Source organism: Centruroides vittatus, unplaced genomic scaffold (assembly GCF_030686945.1).
Source record: "Centruroides vittatus isolate TY-2023 unplaced genomic scaffold, ASM3068694v2 contig_2480, whole genome shotgun sequence".
Classification (NCBI taxonomy): domain Eukaryota; kingdom Metazoa; phylum Arthropoda; class Arachnida; order Scorpiones; family Buthidae; genus Centruroides; species Centruroides vittatus.
Window position 1 is genome coordinate 157 of NW_027121568.1, and position 17,621 is coordinate 17,777.

The 17,621-nt window shown below is 30.3% G+C and overlaps 2 protein-coding genes and 1 pseudogene across 2 annotated transcripts; 2 read left to right on the forward strand and 1 right to left on the reverse strand.

Annotated features, from left to right (window-relative positions):
- Positions 1–1,532: 1,532 nt before the first annotated feature.
- On the forward strand, positions 1,533–5,765 carry LOC136971374 (flavin-containing monooxygenase 5-like). Its single transcript, XM_067265818.1, has 2 exons — positions 1,533–2,167; positions 4,805–5,765. The coding sequence occupies exons 1-2, from the start codon at positions 1,544–1,546 to the stop codon at positions 5,699–5,701; spliced, it is 1,521 nt and encodes a 506-aa protein (XP_067121919.1). The 5' UTR covers positions 1,533–1,543; the 3' UTR covers positions 5,702–5,765.
- A 2,289-nt stretch (positions 5,766–8,054) lies between these two features.
- Positions 8,055–11,440, reverse strand: LOC136971365 (cathepsin S-like; annotated as a pseudogene).
- Positions 11,441–14,097: 2,657 nt separating this feature from the next.
- On the forward strand, positions 14,098–17,615 carry LOC136971375 (flavin-containing monooxygenase 5-like). Its single transcript, XM_067265820.1, has 2 exons — positions 14,098–14,925; positions 16,648–17,615. Exons 1-2 carry the CDS (start codon positions 14,305–14,307, stop codon positions 17,533–17,535), a joined length of 1,509 nt encoding a protein of 502 aa, XP_067121921.1. The 5' UTR covers positions 14,098–14,304; the 3' UTR covers positions 17,536–17,615.
- The last annotated feature ends 6 nt before the right edge of the window (positions 17,616–17,621 follow it).

Genomic DNA, 17,621 nt, shown 5'->3' on the forward strand with positions numbered 1-17,621 from the left:
CCAGAAATAGTATAAATATACAGGGTGGGCCAACGAAAACAAAACGGCAGAATTATCGTGTTCGTCCAAGCAAATCGCTCGGACAGGTCGATTTTATTCTCAAGGGGGACATCTTTTCAAATAAAGTTTTTGCGATTCTGAATACAACAGACAACAAAAAAATTTTTAAAAAACTCATTTATTTTTTATTAACTAAACAAACATTTATTTCAAATAAAGTAACAAACATAAGAAAGAGTTATCAAGTATTCAATAAATGTTCGAATTGAGCACCACTAGCCTTCATACAATAGTACAAATTGTACTCAACGGTTTCTTACACTTCGGAAAGTTTCGGGTGTTATTTGACAACACTCGTCTATAATTCTTTGTCGCAAATCTTCGAGAGATCCTGGTTCGGTTGCATAGATCTTGATTTTTTTCTTTGGGGACATTTAAAAACTAAGAGGACTAAGATCTGGGGATCTAGCCGGCCATTCTAAAAGGACTTCTACGTCCGATCCAATGCCCAGAAAAAGCCGTGTTCAAAGACTCTGTAACTGGTCTTGCATAATGGGGAGGTCTCCATCTTGTTGGAAAGTAAGGAGGTCTAAGTATCGGTCGTCATGTTCGACTATATCAACAAGTAATGGATGTACTGTACAGTACAGTACAAGCTTTCAAGTAAATCTAAATAACTTTCTCCCATTTGATTACCATCTAGGAAAATGGGGCCAAGTAGTCGATCTCCAAAGATTCCGGCTCACACATTTAGCCTTTGCGGAGTTTGGCTATGAACTTCATGAAATATGCTTGGGTTATTATCTGACCAATATCGACAATTGTGACGATACACCGTTGAGTTTAAAAAAAACTATTATTAATTTTTTTCCTTGCATATGCGGTCTAGCTTAAAAGATTTTTTTAATGTTTGTTAATAGTTTGTGTTACTTTTTTCCCGATTATGTTTGTTTAGTTAATAAAAAATAAAGACTTTTTAAAATTTTTTGTTGTCTGTTGTATTCAGAATCGCAAAAACTTTATGGCAAAAGATGTCCCCCTTGAAAATAAAATCGACCTGTCCGAGCGATTTGCTTGGACGAACACGATAACTCTGCCGTTTCGTTTTCGCTGGCCCACCCTGTATATGTTTAATAGATATTTAACTATTTGAAAATTCTCTTAAAACGTAAGAAAAGCTCAAAATTTCAGGATATTTAAAGCCTTGTTATGAAGTATAGTAAGTGTATTAATTAATACAGAATACAGAGTATTGCACCTCTCTATTATAAATAGACTACAAAAACATAAATATTCTGGAATTGTTCATGAAAATACCTACTGAATTACATCCAATTAGAAACGGGATAGAATCATTTCTTTATCCTATGAGCCTAAGGATGTCTAAAGAACACCTACTTTTATAAACCACGCAAGCGCTAAATTCGTATTTCCGGTTTTTGTAGGAATTAAAAAAAGAAGACGAGTCCTTCAATCTGCGTTTTATATTACGCATTAATCGAAACTTTTTCCTTAAAAGCATAGTTTCGCGCTTCTGGGAACGATGAAAAAAGTGGCAGTAATCGGTGCGGGAGCGAGCGGACTCGCAGCCATTAAAACCTGCTTAGAAAATGATTTAAAAGTGGTCTGCTACGAATGGAACACCGACGTCGGAGGAATATGGTGTTACAAAGAGAAGGCAATCGAAGGGATGGGTTCGGTTGCCAAATCCACCATCCTTAACATCAGCAAAGAAATTATGGCATATAGTGATTTTCCACCACCGGAATATTTTCCAAATTTCATGCATCACACGGAAATGTTACAATATCTCAAACTTTATGCTGAAAACTTTAATCTGTTACCTTATATCAAATTTCAGCATCGAGTAACAGAAGTTATACCCGCAGTCGATTATGATGAAAGCGGAAAATGGAGAATAAAGATCGTTAACGAAGCAAACGAAATGGACTTTTTCGACGAAGTAAATGCCGTTATGGTTTGCGTGGGTCATCACGGATATCCCAACAGAATCGAGTTTCGAGATCAAGAGAAATTTTCTGGTAGTATTATCCATAATCACGAATTTAAAGACCCGCAACAATACGAAAATAAAAAAGTTTTAGTAGTCGGAGCAGGAAATTCTGCCGTTGATACGGCTGTCGATTTGAGTTACGTTGCCGAAAAGGTAAACAATTTTATTTGTAAAAATTATATTGTGTAAGAATAATTTAAAAAAAAATATATTCATTATTATAAAATTTTCCTATACTATACATAATTTAGAAAGTAAAATTATAATGTATAGAATTTAAAGATAATTTAGGAAGGAAAAAAAAAAAAATCAAGGCAATAAAGGTGTGAAAATTTCCTGTTTACTTGTAGAATGTTTTCAGTTTTGAATTATGTTTTAACGTAAGCTATTAATATAAATTTATAATAAAAACTATGTAAGAACAAACTTTAATAAATAACGTCCCTTGACAGAGGAACGTGCATTAGATAAAAAATCTGTATTTAAAAGTCCTTGATTCCATTTCTGTTTTCATACTAAACAAATGAACATTTTAACCTTTAACTGAACCATCAATTTACTTAATTACCTCGTATATAATGATCAAGTATTAATATTTTTAAAAGTATTTAATAAATGAAATGAAATTATTAATAAAAGTTAGTATTTGTTACTAATGTAACAATAATATGCAATGTTATCAATTAAAGTAGTCCTACATGAATACAAGAAAACAATTTTAAGAAATTATATAAAATTGCTCTTCTATCAAAAGAATTATTCATACATTTCACTTACAACTCAACTTCTTTTTGTTTGATCAAAATTAAAAATGTCTTTAAGATAATTTATCCTTCAAAAAAGAATACTTTTTCAGCTGTAATCAACGTTTCATTGTTTTCGAAAAATAAGTGATGTAGGCTTAATTGTTTCTTTTTTTGGCCTGTAAAAAAATTTCTGTTCATCTGACTGTAGGAGAACAAATTTTAATAATAAAATTTTAAATGTAATACTTTATAACAATAAATGTAAAAAAATCCAGCAGAGAGTTGCTTAACTTTCCCGACAACATTTAAAACCGCGTGCGTAGCGCCATCTGTTATATATTTTTAAAAACTTTTTATAGTTTTAACTATTATAAAATGGCAAAATTTTAATTTTGAGTGTAGGGATAGGTTTTATTTAAAAAATAATTGTAAATGTTAATAACGAGTAAAGTCAGCATTAAGTCCTATCACACTTGAGATATGACAAGCGACTGCCTTTATTTTCTCGTCCCTCGACTTTTAATCAATCACTGAAATTTAATAGCATTATAAGAGTTTTTAAATATAAAAATTAAGCGCTTTTTTAATGCTAATAAATCTCGAAAGGAATAAAACAAAAATTATTAACTAATCGTTTTACAGTCTAATGTTATTATTTTAATTAAATAAATGTTTCTCGGCAGTCATAAAGTGATCGTTGATTAATCAATATTTACTTTTTATTGATTTCGAATTTATATTGTAACTTAAACTTTATAAAATTTTATAATTTAAAAACTGATGATGTAAATGATACTAGTTTAATTTTAAAAAAACTACTTTTTGTTCTATTTGACAAAAGAAATAATTTATCAATGAAAATATTTTGCGTGTTTCTTTACCAATAAAAACCAGTCTTAAAGCTTTTACTTTTTGTTAGTAAAACAAAAAATATATTAATTTATAAGGGTAGGAACCACTACAGGCCCTAAATTTTCCTCGGACCCGGGAAAAACTCGCAGCTTACCTTCCCGAGGAGGACCTCGAGAGATCCTTAACTTAAACAAAAATATTAGTAAAAAATTCCTACTAAGTACTGTAATTGTTTTCGTGATTTTTTTAATGCTTTGTTGCTCGAGAACAAAGCCGAGCGCTTTAAATAATTGATTAGAATCACTACGACGAAGAACAGAGAAGCTTATTACAATAAAAGAAAAGCGACGCCCATGCTGTATGCAAGTAAGCAATAAATCTGTATCAAAATAAGTTTAACACAAACCTTGAAAATAATGTATTGCTCTAGTATAATATATTGAATGAAAGAAACCTGATGTTTTGAATAAATGACGTTTAGTTGTGCTTAACACCTATCTAGTTTATTTTCTTTCTTAACTTTTACATGGGTTCAATCTCTAGATTTTATATATTTTTTCATTTTAATTAATAAGGCGTAACGTGTTTCTGTATAAAAATATTTTTCGAGGAAAAACTAAGTATTTATCACATCGAATCTATGATGAATTGATTAATGTTACCCTTGGTGCCAAGATGGCGGCTCGTCTCTTATTCCAGCAAGGAAACAGTGGGATGCACGTTGTAACCTAACCTATTCTAATAAATTACCATAATTATTAGCAACCAAATTATTAGAATAGGTTAGGTTAGGTTAGAACGTGCTTCCCACTGTTTCCTTGCTGGAATCGGAGAAAAGCCGCCATCTTGGCACCAAGGGCAACATTAACCGTTGAACTAATAGATAAATAATCTACGAATATAAAAATTTAGTTTTAATATATGTGAGAAATCTATAATTTAATAAATATTATAAATTATATTTTATAACATTTCCTTGCTTTTATTCGATAAATACATCATCGAAACTATATTATATTTGATGTCTACTTTTCTTTTTCAATATACAATTACCTGAAAAAAGCAGTAATATGAATGATCCTCGCTTCATTTCATTCCCGAGATCGTTTATTTATTATATTCCTCCCTGTCTTAAAATATAGCACATAATTCGTTTTAATTAATGGTGTTCTATTTAACTTATATTTTGCAGACGTATCTGAGTACAAGACGAGGATTTTGGCTTTGGAAAAGAACAGAAGAATACGGAATTCCATACGATATTAATTTTATAAATCGATTGTTATTTACGTTGTTTCGTTATCTCCCATTAAATCTCTCGTGTTGGTATATGGAGAGAAATTTTAATAAGTGGTTTAATCACGAAATGTATCAACTTACACCTTCCCATGGAGTTATGAACCAGTTTCCAACAGTCAATGACTTTCTACCGAGCAGAATACTGTCAGGAAGAATAAAAATTAAAGGAAATATAGAGAAGTTTTCAGAGAATGGAGTCATCTTTGAAAATGGAGAATCCGTACAAGTGGACCAAGTAATTATGGCTACCGGTTATAAAATAAAGTATCCATTTTTAAAAAATATAAAAATTGATAACAACCATATAGAATTATATAAATACATATTCCCACCCGATTTGAAATTCCCAACGTTGGGAATAATTGGTTGTGTATCTGTTATAGGCGGATATCCTGTTATCGGGGAAATACAATGCAGATATTTTATTGACGTGTTAAACAAAAAGATATTATTACCAACCTCGAAAAAAATGAAGGACGATATACTAAAACAATTTCAAATTCAGAAACAATTATTTTATATTTCGGAAAGACATAACATTAATGTATTTTATATTGATTATTTGGATGAGATAGCTACGTTAATTGGAGTAAAACCCAATATAATGAAACTTCTTTGGACAGATCCTATACTTTTTAAGAAATTATTATTTGGCCCGTGTCTTCCTTATCAATACAGATTACAAGGAACTCACGCTTGGTCCAGAGCAAGGGAGGCAATTTTATCATTTGACCAACGTGTTTTGGTTCCACTTAGGACTCGTTATAACGTTGACAATAAAAAAATTTAAGAAAAAAGAAAATTATACTTCTTCTTTCCATTATGTTTTCGTTTTTGGTATTCGTAACGTTAAAAATTCGGAATAAAAATCAAAATATGATTCGATTCATACGTACATTAAAATATAAGAGTTTAAATAAATTCTTGAAAATGATTCTTTATGCTTAATTACTGTGTCTTAACACACAAAGAACAGAATACTAATAGTACGTGCCGCTAACTATAAAATTAGCATGTTAATAATGCTTATTCCAAGAATTTGAATTGCAATTTTCGTAATATTCTAATGTTAGAATCCGTGAATCGTTTTTTGTGCTATATATTTGTAGATTATAAAAACACATTTATCATAAATTAGCGGATAATATACATATAATTTTTGTTTATATATAATTTTGTTATCAATATGTATTTGTAAATGCAGTATAATAAAGTTATAGAAAAATTATATTTGTTTTATTGATGCATAAATTGCAAGTTTTCTGGACTTATTAATAAGTTATGGAATTTACGAAGACAGTTGGGTAAATTATTAATAAATATGCACAATTACTTTATGAACTTGAATCTTCTAATTAAAAGATAAATAGTAAATCTCGCTGTTAATTAGAGAATGAAAAAAACAATTTTCACTACCAAATTTTACCCCATTTTTGAGGGTCTCAAAAAATTCACATAGAACCATTTTTGGGGTCTTTATCTCGCGAAGGATCACCCGTACAGGTATGGTTCCTTTGACATTTTTGTCCCTATCAATATGCTCTACAGCTCTGTTAAGGTCGAAATCGTGTCATTCGGAGCTTGAATTCAGGGTTAATGTTACCTATGGTGCCAAAATGGCGGCTCGTCTCTGATTCAAGGAAACAGAAGAAAGAAAACAGTGGGGACGCACGTTCTAACCTAACCTAACCTAACCTATTCTAATAAGTTTGTTGGTAATAATTACGGTAATTAGAATAGGTTAGGTTAGAACGTGCATCCCCCACTGTTTCTTCTGTTTGCTGGAATCAGAGACGAGCCGCCATTTTGGAACCAAGGGTAACATTAATTTAACCTAATTCAGCCCCCACTACTGCGGGGAAAAAAAAAAATGTTTTCTGCGTGTAAATAGATATTCGTTCACCTCTACAACTTTGTTTGAACCGCCAATTTTTACTGCAGGTCGAGAAATTAATGAAATGGCACATACCTCACTTATATAATTATTCCAAACGACAGTCGTATTGGGATTAGTTCCTAACTGTAGTAGTTTTGAATTAAACTTCTGTAGAATTTTGTCACCAGAAATAAATCGAAGAGAGGTCAAAAAAGAAATACGGGATCCTTCCAACCAGTTTTGACTTCGCAAACCTTTCTTTTCACGACGAATGAATGTTGCATCTCCATTTTGGTACTTCGGAAGTAGTAAAATACAAATTCATTTTGTGACTTCTCGAACAAAGACTTTCGGCACGTAAGGCACCTTTAGCTTGGAAAAAACTAATTGCAGTTTCTTCGTCTTTTGGCAATTGTGAAATCCACGTGCACTCGAGAAAGAACAAAACATATTGAAAAGAACAATTACCGTTAACATTAAAGTATGTAGGTATATTGTGCATCGCATCTCCGGAGAAACGTACGAGTAATTTACATATCCACATGATGTTAAACGACGCATTAACATGCAAAGTAGTTTAGGAATTTAATATAAATTTGGATTTTTTGATTCAAATTTATATTAAATCAGAATTATCATTGTATTAAATTAAATCATAATAAATTCTAAAATGTCATAATGTATGCAATAAATGAAGCACAGAGCCCATTTTCAGAATGAGCAAGCTTTAGCTAGTATTCCCACCGTGTAATGCTAATCATTATTTGTATTTTATGTAATAATCTATACTTATATTTTACTCATGACTTAAAAATGACTACCAATTTATTTATTACTATTTATTTTTAACTTTCATAATAATGAAAATAAATCTCAATCATTTTACTTTTTATTAAACCTATCGCGGATCCCCCGACGTCTTCCACGCACCCCCAAATTAATTTTAATTTGCCACGGACTCCACCGTCGATTCCAAGAACCCCCAGGGGTCTGTAGGAACCATTTTGGGAAACATTGTTCTTGAATGAACTAGCATTAAACCCAATTACACAACAATTCAGCATAGTGATATTCGCGACGAATAAACAACACGATAAGGTGAATTCGCATAAATAAACGGATTGTTGTATTACACAATTACTTTTTTATGTTTATATAAGTGAATTTTTATTGAAATATTTTAAAATATATCATTATAAATAAACAGAAAATACTTTTTAATGTGTACAAAAATAATACACCCGTAAATTGAAACCAAAACGAGCAGTACTATAAACTAATTTATTAGAAAAATATTACTTCATTACTATTACTATTTTAACACCATTTTTATTACATAATAATTATACGATTGGATAGCTTGCAAACTTCGCGATGCCACATTGATCTTTCTTATTTCTTGCCATTAAAATGTATCCTTCCATACCCCAATCTTTTCCCCAACTAAAAAAATCAATATTAATAATGAAAATTTAAAATAATATATATTTTTAAAAAAAACACCAGCATTTGTATTATTAAGCCTACCTATTTTTAACAATCCAATAATCCTTTCCATCCTGTGATCCATATCCTACAACCAACACTCCATGATTGAAATCTCTGGCTTTACAGCGAGGATTATCATATATACCAGATCTATAAAAAACAAAAATAGAAAAAAATTATTGTGTTTTAACGTAATATTCATTATTACTTTAAATAGTAATTATATTGTAACGAACTTATAATGCATAAATTTATTATCAGCGTGGATCGCTACTGATATCGGTCCTACTGTTGCTACAGCTTTCTTCAGATCATCTTCATTACCAGATGAAATTTTTACGTAATGTTTGCACGTTGTTCCTATGGTTGAATTCTTGAAATGACAACGTTCATCCTACAAAAGAAAATAAATAAATTTATTTAACTATCGAGTATTTATTAAGGAGTTGTATATGTCCCCTTTGTCCTCTTGAGTACATAGATTTATACAAATACAGATTACATAAAGCATACGTAATGATCAGAAAATAAATTTAATATGTTTTGATAATAGAGTTAATTAAATTATCAGAAGTTTCTTTCATTTCTTAAAAGTAATTACTTACTATTCCTTTGTACGGATATGATTCTTCAGTATCTAAGCCATGGTTTCTCATAACGTAAACAAACGCCAGAGTCATTAAACCTCCATTACAACCTTCGTTTCCTGAGATGAAAAAATTAAAAAAATCAAACAGAAATATATCGTTGGTTTCAATTTGGGATAATTGGAAGTTCATTTTAAATATTTCTTTATTCATTTCGATAAAGTTATACCCGTTTAACTTCATCGAAATAAATCTGTATACGAGGTTTCAGTATTGTATTTTATTTTTCTTTTAAAATTTTGAGATTAATTCTTAGAGAAAATTTCTACATAAGCAAAAATACAATTTATGTAGGCCTAATCTGATATATATTGTATAATATTAAAAAAATTATAATTAATTATTAACTTACCTTCAGATCTGGAACAATCTACTAAATTCTGCTCACTTAATGAAGTCAGAGTTCCTGTTTTTCTCTTCGTCTGCCCCTCTAAGGAACCAGTTGCAGAAAAAGCCCAACAAGATCCACACTCTCCCTAAATGTTATTAAAAAATTGTAATAATCTGATAACTTGAATAACTTTTCTTTAAAATTAGATTTGTTAATATTAATTTCTGAAGTTCTCTAGAAATAAATTCTGTGCCATTACACGTCTTACATGCTCATGGTGCCTTTTGCATAAAGGAAGCAATACAGGCTGCAACACATCCGAAACGTATCGGACAATTAGAGCCTTGGAAAACCACTGGCATCGTAGCTGATAGTTCCCTAAACCATAATGCCGGGAAATTGAACCACTATGACGGAAACGTACTTTGTGAGAATTGGTTCGCTCCAGAAGTCTACGCCACACTCCTTCTTCTATCATCGTTATTCGGGAAGAAGTAGGACTCATCACTTTGTTATTCACATGGCAGGTCAGCCGAAACCAAACAAGACACTCCTGACAATGTTCAAGAGTCAAGGATACTAATGGGCATCTGAACTACGGTCCATCTTCGTGTAACCGATAGGATATTGTTCTCACGGAATCATTTGTTCTCGTCACATCCCTCTATAACTGCTGCCGTGTGATACGTCTGTTCTGTAGTGCAGCCCTTACAATCCGTCTGTCATCACGGCCCGAGGTGCTCTGCTGAGCTCCACAGCCTGACCTAAGGATTGTCTTCGTCTCCCACATTTACCAATAGACCGAGCGTCATCGATACTTTCACTTATCTTAGTAAAAGTAAAAATATCGTGAGATATATAAAATTTTGTGCACGAAATTCTTTAAATAATAGGACAGTAGAAGAGCAGTGAAAATATCAAATAATATGAACCGTTGAAAGCGAAAGTGGTGTAGTCAGTTTTTCCAATACGCTCTGTTATTGCTGACTTTTACTTCCTGAACGCATTATTTACATATTCGTAAATAAACAGGAATATTTACATTACTTACCCACTGATAAAAGCACTTAATAATAAAATCACTTAACTTTAGGTCTAAATTTCTTAATGTAGGTGTGAAAAGGGACACGCCATTTCACTTTTAACGGCTCATGTATTAACTTTTCGTTAAGTTATTATATTAAATATGCAATAAATAATTGAAAAGTTTATCAATAAGTAGCATTTTGTGACTTACTTGATTTTTGACTTCAGTAACGTAACCTTTCTTTCTCCAATCGATTTCATCCGGAGTTTTAATATTGGATGGAGGAATAAAACTTGAACTGAAATCATCAGAATTGCTAAGTGCTGACTTATTTAATTTGCAGTTAAATCGTACGTGATTCTGTAGGTGAATAATATATATGATATTAATGTAATTGAACTAAGAATTTTCAATGTAATTTACATTTTAAAAAAGTAACAATGATTTACATATATCAATATAAAAAAATAAAATAAAATTACCATATCTGAAGAGATGATTAATTTGAAGCCAGTAGGAATGCATCCCTAAATCAGCTTCTAAATTGTGCCTATTGATCATATCTAAGTTTTGCTCCCAAATCAAACGACGTGCAGCTTCTTCCATCCAGTTATAATGTTTATTAAATTGCAACTGTAAATAAAATTTATAATTAATTTTATTACTAAAAATAACATTATATAAATATTTACAGTTACTAGTGTTATACATTACTTTATATTTATTCCAGAAAAAGTCTAATTCAGTTCTAAAAGGAGCAGCAGTAGCAGTTGCCAAATAAAATAATATTAAAAACCAATTCATCATCTAAAATTTAGGAAATTTTAAAAATTAAATATTGTTCTTGAAATTTAATATAATATATTCAATATAAAATTATTAAATGAAGAATTAATAAAATATAAAAGTAATCAGAATAGAGAAAGGAACAATGAAAAAGGTAAACTTACTTTTAAACGGGTGTATTATCCAGCATTAAGAAAGATCAAATCGAAATCATAAACTGCTTACAATGGCACGAATGACTTAATATATATTGAAGATTTAATCACGTGAGAGGATGAATAACTTTATTTTTGGTTTTGAAAATGATTTTGTCTCCTAATCGCTTTTATTCGAACTTTGTTCTTAAAATCTATATTAATACTTTCAAGTTTTAAAAAGTTTTAAATACAATAAATAAATTACATTCATATACCTAAAATTAAGTGAGAATTGTCAAAAACTTGACTGAAAGATAATATATATACCATATTTTCTTTATTAAACACGTAGGAGTGTATTTTTAAAACGTGAGAATAACCCCGGGGGTTTAACTCCTTACCTGTGACTGTAAACTAATCTATACAGTGCTTTCCCTTGCTTTTCAAACCAGGGTTTACTTGACACCGAAGTTTATTTTTAACGGCACTTTTGAACCCCGGGGTTTAATCGAGGAAATACTGTATAAGTTATTATACAGTATTTCCTCGTGTATACACTATGAATGTTCAAGAATGTATTATTGCGTCAAAAGAATGAAATGTATTGACATTAACGACGTCTACGAGATATGTGAAATCAAATCAAAGAGACAGTTTAGAAAATAAGCATTGAAATGCTTGCAAATATGTTCAACAATACAATTAAAGAATTGGGGATTTACAAAAATACTATCAATATGTCTGAAAATTTAAAATATGATGAAGTCCGTGTAGCGATTACTAATTAAAATTTTGAGTGGTGTTTTGATTTTGATTTAATACTTTAATTTTACTTATATATATATATTGACAATTAAAACCGAAATTATTGTACATTTGAGTAGTAATTTCAGTTTTAATTACCAATAAGAAAATTGAATATTGATATTGTAGGTCTATGAGAGAGGATTTTTAAATTAATAAAATCCAAATGAAGTGAAATGTAACTGTAAATATCTTTATTCACACGACAATAAATTGATTCAGTTGTCTACGAGCCAGATTCATATATTAAATATGAAACTTGTATGAAAGTTTACTTCTAAACAGGAACTGCTATGCTTTTACTAATTATACTTTACTGAACAGCTGAAAATAATGTTATATATACCCCTCCTATTTATTTCACAACTTCCCCTTACAATTTGGTGAAAAATGACTTTGAAAGACTATAATTAAGGTAATAAAGTTTCACAACGCATTAATGGTTGACATTTCCAAATATTCTCGGAAAAAACTAAATAACGTGTTCTATCTTACATATTCGCATTTTTCTCACTTCTACTATACAACGGTGATGTTTTTATTAATCGCCAAACGAATAATTAATGTTTTCAATCGAAAAAAAATATTTTAGGTGTCGTTGTTGCGGTTAAAGATAAAAACCTTTACAAACTGGGTACCAAATATGGCAAATATGGCATATGAAATGTATTATATTCAAGAAACCAATTTACTGTTTGTAAAGAAAACTTCATTTCAGATATGTGAGGTGATCCTCGGAAGTTAGAACTTGTTGATCCCAAGAAAAGGAGCATCCGCAAATCCAGCACTTCAGCTTCTTGAAAGGGCATGTAAAAAAAAGAATAAAGCCGACGGAGAGTCCACTTGATGACATTTACTATACAATTCAATATATTACATATCAACGTAAACGGAAAAATTAGTCTCCATTTAAAAGTATATATTAAATATTCTCTGTGAATATATTCAGTACAATAATAAACAATCTGTTATTTTCCATACATATGTATAATTTAGCATTTATAAACAAATAACTGTTAATATTAACTAACAATATTTCTTTAATCTTTAAAGAATGTTTTAAATACTATATAAATTTTAAAAATAAAATGTCAAATATGTTTTATGTTCTATTTTTAAAAATTCTAGCAACGAGTTGCGTAACTTTCCCGGCTTTTATGAGATTTTATTTTAAAAATAACATTTGTATTATTAATCAAAATAAATATCTAAAATCATATGTGGCACCATCTGTTATGAGGTTTTATCATAAAATCTTTATATGTTTTTAAATATTAGAAAATAGCAAAAGACTCAATTTTTGGGGTAAAGATGAGTTTTATAAAACACTATAAATGCTAACAAGTAAAATCTTCATTACGTCTGACCTTTCGCGAGACATATCACGTGACAACCCTCTATCTCTCCATCCCCTTGACCTTTCATAACAATAATTTAATATCGTCAATGCCCTTTACATACATGCTACCATACCGAATTTCGTTTCTTTATTTTCACCCCATCCTGAGATATTACGCGAAATAGATGCCAACACACACACATACATAGGCCCTATATATCCACAAAATTTTTTTACGTTTCTTTGACATTTTTGGGGGTTCAGGGGTCTCAAAACGTGGAGATTTGCAAAAAACTCAGAAAGTCAAATTTGACACAATTCCATTACTTTCTTTTGTTATGTATACATAATAGCCGGGAAAGTAAAATGGCCCATCAAAGGAAACACCAAAAGAAAAGAAAGATTGAAAAGTTTTTAATAAATACAGCACATGAATACCGATTCGTTTTCAGTTGATTTCGCCAATAAGAATAGGTCTTATAAATGATTATTATTGACGAAACCAATGGGAAAATTGTCATTATAAAGCAAAGCATAAAAAGCATAGAGAACAGCATTAAAAATCAGAATTTGGTTCTGTATGCCACTCAAAACAGACTTAAAAAGCAATGTATTTGAGGCGAAACCCGTATTCGCTTCAATGCTGCTGAATTATTAGCTGGTCTTAAAATGAATTAAAGTAATTTAAAATATTAATTAATTTGCATTATTAGTAACATAAAAATAGACATACTAAAAATGCTAGTGTAAAAACTTTATCCCGATTTTTTCCTCGAAATCGTCGTAGCTCTTTGAAATTCCCTTAATCAATTTTTCCTCTTTTCCACTTGTTCACGCCCATCTCAAAAAATCATTGTTGATTGGATGTTACTGTGTTTATAGTTTTTACGTGTAAGAAAATAGATATTCATTTGAAGTAATTTGTCATATACGTGATTTCTTTGAGAGACTAAGAAACATGAAGGTTTGCGTAGTCGGTTGTGGAGTGTCGGGTCTTGCGGCAATTAAAACCTGCAAGGAAAGTTCTATCGATGTCGTATGCTACGAGCAAGACAAAAACATTGGTGGAATATGGAAATATAGAGAAGAAACTATGGAGGGTATACCATCAGTAGCAAAATCTACGGTCATTAATGTAAGCAAATCGTTAATTGCTTTCAGCGATTTCCCTCCTCCCAAAGAATTTCCTAATTATATGCACAATAAAATAACATACAAATATTTACAAATGTATGCCGAAGAATTTAGCCTTATTCCCCATGTCAAATTTTATCATAGAGTAGAAAAGATCGTACAATTTGATGATTACGAAACAACAGGAAAATGGACAGTGGCTACATTAAATCTACAAAGTGGAGAAGAAAACGTAGAGATATTTGATGCAGTTATGATTTGTTCGGGACATCACGCATATCCTAACACAGCAAAATTTGAAGGCCAAGAAAAATTTCAAGGAAGAATAACTCATACGCACAGTTATAAAAGACCAAATGAATTCGAAGATAAGAAGGTTGTCGTAGTTGGAGTCGGTAATTCTGGCGTGGATGCCGCTGTGGAAACCAGCAACGTAGCTGACAAAGTTAGTTCAATTTTATATACTTTACAACTTTATAAACTGATAATAATATATAAACTATTCTTAGTTTTATAATAAAATAGATAAGAATTGCCGTATTTTAAGTCATATTTTATATTGTACTTTACAAAAAGCATTTTTTTATAATTTGTATAAGTTTCATAAAAATTTAAAAAGTTACTACTTTTAAGCATTTAATACATTGATAATTTTCAAAGAATGATTTTTAACAAGAAAACTTTATAGTCTGTTAGAGTTCTTCATAATTTAATAACTGTAAAATAAAAATAATAAGCTTCTTATTAAAGGATATAAATACAGCATACTAATTCAATCTCTTTATATATATCTGTACAGCTACAAGAAAATTTGAAAGAAACTACGTATTTATTAGTTAAAACTTTATAATTTTATAAAAATTTAGCCAGATACAGTGTATTAAAATGGATAATTAGAAATATATGTAAATTGTATTACCAGCAATTAATAAGTGATTGTTTTTTCTAAGAGATTTTTCCTCATATATTCTTACATATGAATTATTTTATTAATAATTAATGAAAGAATTTTTGGTTTTGCTTTTATATTAAGAAAGAATTATATATTTTTAAAGCTTTATAATTTGTACTTTATCTAATTAATATGCCGTATAATTTAAATAATACTAATACAAGTAATGAACATTTGTTTTCATCGATGGTGTCTCGTTTTGTATTCAAATATTTCTGGTTATTTTATGTGAAGAGTATTAAGTATTGTATTAAGTCTAAACATAACTTGTGACAATTTTAAATCCTTAAAACGTCCAAATACTATTATACTATATCATAAAACGATTAAATATATTAATATGTTTAACCTTGATTTATTTCTCAAGTAGATCAAGTGAGAAAGTTAATACTGGTATTTTTAAGAAATTAGGAAATTTGCAGGTAAATGTATATGTGAAATTTTTAATTATAAACTATTGTCGAAAATTTCCTGTATTTTATTAACTTTAAAATACACTAAAGCTAATTAAATAAGGTAAGACCTTCAATGGTGTACTGTACATTTGAAGGTTTGTGGTATGTACAGTACTTCATCGAGGAAAACTAATTTGGTATTTTAAGTCATAAAATTTTAATTAGTATTTAAATAAGTATTTAAAGTAACGAGTCTTAAAACAATAATATTGACTAATTAGTTGGCAACATTACCTTCCTCGTTTACTAATATAATATTAAAAATATTAAACTAAGACAATTCATTTTTTTAAAATTAGAATTTGAAATAATCTACATTATGGTGCCCATCAATGGCTGAGTGAATAAAAACACTGAACACTAGTCGTGGGTTCTTGTCTCATAACGGGCTGGCCGCGCAGTTTTCCAGATTTTCTTCACTAGTCTAGCACCTAAATGAGGCCAGCTTGGAGGGCCTTTCCAAGTCAACCAAATGCAGGGCCTTCCTAAGTGTCCTTTAGGAGTCTAAGACTCTGTCATGTAGCTAGCTGGTGCCGTCAGCCAGGTGGATGTACAACCCCTAATTATCAAACTTCTATGAGAATTTGGTTTTAATTCCGGAGTCTCGTGATTTTTCGTTAGTAATACGAAACTCTACTCGTCCTTAATTATAGCTTAGAATTACCATAATATGATATCTGATGATAAGAATCAAACCAATATTAATTCGGTTTTATTTATTTGATAATTTTAATTGTAATCTTAATTTTTTAATTTCCAGGTTTATTTGAGTACCCGAAGAGGATGTTGGATTTTACCAAGAGTAGGATTATACGGAAAACCGAATGATGAATTTCTTCTAACACGTTTTTTGGCTATTTTAAAACATTTCGTTCCTTTTAACATAACAGATATAGTGCTGAGACACTATTTAAATATAAGATTTGACCACGGAATGTATCAATTAAAGCCGAAACATGGAGTCTTCCAGCAACATCCGACTGCAAATGATGCATTACCCAGTAGAATCTTGAATGGAACAGTTACTGTCAAAGGAAACATTCAACGTTTCGAAAGTAATGGGGTGATTTTTGAAGGTGACAACGAGATCACTGAAGTGGATGAAGTCATTTTAGCAACAGGATACGATATCAAGTTTCCGTTTTTAAATAAGGACGTAATTGATACGAAAGATAATCGAGTGCATTTGTACAAATTAATATTTCCTCCTCATTTAAAGCATAATACTTTAGCATTCATTGGTTTATTTCAGCCTTACGGAGGTGCATTTCCTATTTCTGAAATGCAATGCAGGTGGTTTGTGGAAGTTCTCAAAAAGAATGTATTTCTTCCAGATAGAGAAGAAATGAAAAAAGACATAACAGAAATGATATCGGATATCGATCGTCGTTATTATAATTCAAAACGTCATTCCATTCAGGTGGATTACGTCGAATATTTGGATGATTTAGCAACGAAAATTAAGGTCAAACCAAATTTTTTGCGATTATTCTTTTCTGATCCCAAGTTGTTCTGGGCTCTTCTGATGGGTCCGAGTCTTCCATATCAGTACAGATTACAAGGACCCCATTCCTGGCCACAAGCCCGAAAAGTTATTTTAGAGCATAAAGAAAGATCCACTGAACCGTTGAAAAATAAGATCCGATGAACTTATATAGCATTTTATCAATATATTACCATTATAATAATATAAGAACATCATATCCAGATTGCTTTACAAAATATATCTTTATA

Coding starts and splice junctions, on each gene's coding strand:
- LOC136971375 (XM_067265820.1), top strand. CDS start 14,305: ATGAAGGTTTGCGTAGTCGGTTGTGGAGTGTCGGGTCTTGCGGCAATT. Junction 14,926..16,647: donor CCAGCAACGTAGCTGACAAA/GTTAGTTCAATT, acceptor TTTAATTTCCAG/GTTTATTTGAGTACCCGAAG.
- LOC136971374 (XM_067265818.1), top strand. CDS start 1,544: ATGAAAAAAGTGGCAGTAATCGGTGCGGGAGCGAGCGGACTCGCAGCC. Junction 2,168..4,804: donor TGAGTTACGTTGCCGAAAAG/GTAAACAATTTT, acceptor TATATTTTGCAG/ACGTATCTGAGTACAAGACG.